We start from the raw sequence: 2,900 nt of genomic DNA on the forward strand, positions 1-2,900 counted from the left end.
ACACACACACACAGGGTTTAAACTGGGCCAAGGCCCCAGCACATAGACTTAATTAAAACATCTATAACCAAAAATAATTCTGTAAAAAAATGCAAGAAGTACTCTTATTTTATTACATTTGAGTAAGTGGCAAGTAATGGATATAGCTAATGCCTGTACTGACAGTATAAGATGCTGAGGAGAAGCTCACGCAGCCTCTCGAGGAAAAAACAATACGTGGAACACTAAGAAACTCCACAGAGGTAAAAACTCAAAACATTAAAAATGTTTTCATGTTGAATCAAATGTAAATCAAATGTAAGAATTCAAAATTAAAGCATTAATAAGATTAGTGGGACAATGTGCTCTATAAAAGAAAAAAATAATGGTTTTGGATTGAATAAAAAAAGTTGCAGAAAGATCATTTTATGCTACTGAAAATATAATCATGTTACAGCATAATAACGCAAAAAGGCCTATTCACTTCTAAAAGTTTTAATTTTTACAAATATGTACCTCGTGGAATTTATCAAAATATTATATACCTTAAAAAACTTGAATAAATAGTAAATACACATTTTCTAACAAAAAGTGAAAAGTAACAAGTAGAAAAAAAGAAAAACGCAGAGATTTTTTAATCTACAGATTTTTTCCTTTTTCCCGACACGCGCATATTATTACAGTACTACACTTTTGTATTGTTTTTTTTAGAATGCTGCATTTTAAAGATCATTTTGTAAAATCTAGATAAGCTTTACAAAGGGTTTTTCATGCTTGTTCAGTGAATGACGTTTGCACAGTGCTTAAGAGACTATATGTTTACAGACGGTAGGCTTTTGTATCTTTGTAACAATAACTTGAAACAGTAATGAAGCTTTTCTACTGAACCTGAAGGGGTTCCCGATCTTCTCTGTGAACATGCCATAGTCCAGTTGCAGGCCATGGCAATAAACGGCAATGGCTGTAATGAAAGAGGCCTACATGGAGACAGGAGGCCAGCCCAGATGTGCTAACACAAATTAATGTGCTTTCGATGAGAAGCACACAAGAGACTTTTAATATCGACCTCTCCGTGCTTTCGGAACTCATTATTCCATTATGTTTGTTAAATGTCTGTGAAACCTGTCCAGTTTACGTCTCAAGGTAATACAAATATCATCAAACGTTAATAGATTTGCTGGAAATAAAAGCAACTGGATGTGAGGGGATGTTTCATATAAATATGTTTATGTGTGTGTGAGCACCAACACTAAGCCTAAACGGCACACACAAACACGGGCAGGCTGATGAACTTGGCCTTTGGGAAAAGAGCATATGTTTTTCAGAAAATATTCAGAAGATCATGCTTTTTTTAAGCTAAATTGAAAATCTACACCGTCTTTGGCCTTAAGGCGAGTAAATGCAAGTATTACTTTTTGGGTTTCTTTGAGGATTGGTAAGAAACACAGAAATACACCAGGAAGTCGAAATGATAATTGCGCTGCTTTTGGTTTTATATTCATTAAGCTTCATATAAAACACAAATAGCTAATATACATGTTTTTTTTATGTAGGTATGATGCTAATATTTCTTATGCTTAAGGTAAAAGCACGAGATGCTGGGTTACCCTGATTAAACAATATTGCAAAAAGCAGCCCATAAATATAACTATACATAAAACCCATCACTTCGTGGACACATGCCTGTCTTAAGAGTTTTGCAACATCTCTCAAAAACACGAAACTGATGTTGGATGTTGCACCCTTACTGTTAAGTTGCAAAAACCCAACAGTGGTCTAACTGGTCTTTAACGTCTTATCATCTTGAGAAATTCCAACACAGCTTGAGGTCAACAACAGAACATTGCTGCAATAACTCTGCAATAAACTTGAATAAACACGCAGTGAATTGAACAATCACATGTTCCATCAATGACTGTTTATTTTGATGCGCACCGAGACGCCATTAAAAGAGATTCACTCAATCTTCATCCCACGGGAACCTGATGTTGCTTCCTTTCATTTCCTCTCGAACCACAGCTGTGAACTTGGCATCGAGTTCAGGGCTGAAGTGATTCTTCCAGTCTCCAGCGATACCTTTAAATAAGCAGAGGGGTTTCATTCGAGAACGAATACCATCGCCGCGTCAGCTGATGCTTTAAAACCTGGGTACCTTTTCTGAGGAAGGGCGATTTCTTGTTGTCCATAATGTTTTCTGGCACCAGAGAGTAGTTTGACATTTTGTTCGTTTTCATATTTTTGAAAGTGCTGCGATTGGCCACTCTATCCAGAGCCTCGGCGCTGAGCTCCCGGCCGAGAAACCGCAAAATCCGGCCCAGGACTTCACGGAGGTCCTGCAATCGCAAAGAACCTTCTTTACGCTCGTTCTCTCTGATTTCTCAAAGAGCTGAATATCTCTTCACTTTACCTGAAGCATTTCCTCGTAGGTGATGTACAGGATCCTGTCGCCGAGCTCAGGGTTTCGCCAGCTCTTCACATGATCGGTCCACTTACCGAACAAAACTGTGCAAGCAATCACAACTTGAGCATTTGCATTAACGCTCTCCATCTACGCATGTCATGTTCGAAGCATGTTTATTGCTAAATACAGAAATTGATCTGGGTGTTTTTGGGCTTGAGGCAAAGTGGACCAAAGCGGATAAGAAAATGCACCAACATTCAGCGAGAAGTTACGATTAGCATCACGAATAATGAATACTTAAAACAGCCAAGCAGAATTTATTAACACAATAACACATTTAATTTTCTCACGTTTTCCTGACAGGAACTTGTCAACAAATTCCTCAAATGTTCCGGGGTCATCAAGGAAACTTGCCATTTGATGAAAGTGGAAAGATGAAACCAAAACATCTTTAGGATTCCGAGCGACGTAGATTACCTGAAGATGAAAAACACAATATAACAATGACAAAACACTCACA

The 2,900-nt window shown here is 37.7% G+C and overlaps 1 protein-coding gene across 1 annotated transcript; it reads right to left on the minus strand.

Annotated features, from left to right (window-relative positions):
* Positions 1-1,875: 1,875 nt before the first annotated feature.
* On the minus strand, positions 1,876-2,888 carry LOC122360415 (sulfotransferase 2B1-like). Its single transcript, XM_043261001.1, has 4 exons — positions 2,731-2,888; positions 2,387-2,481; positions 2,132-2,312; positions 1,876-2,055 (listed from the first exon to the last, which is right to left on the minus strand). The coding sequence occupies exons 1-4, from the start codon at positions 2,795-2,797 to the stop codon at positions 1,940-1,942; spliced, it is 459 nt and encodes a 152-aa protein (XP_043116936.1). The 5' UTR covers positions 2,798-2,888; the 3' UTR covers positions 1,876-1,939.
* Positions 2,889-2,900: the final 12 nt, after the last annotated feature.

Source organism: Puntigrus tetrazona, chromosome 16 (assembly GCF_018831695.1).
Source record: "Puntigrus tetrazona isolate hp1 chromosome 16, ASM1883169v1, whole genome shotgun sequence".
Classification (NCBI taxonomy): Eukaryota; Metazoa; Chordata; class Actinopteri; order Cypriniformes; family Cyprinidae; genus Puntigrus; species Puntigrus tetrazona.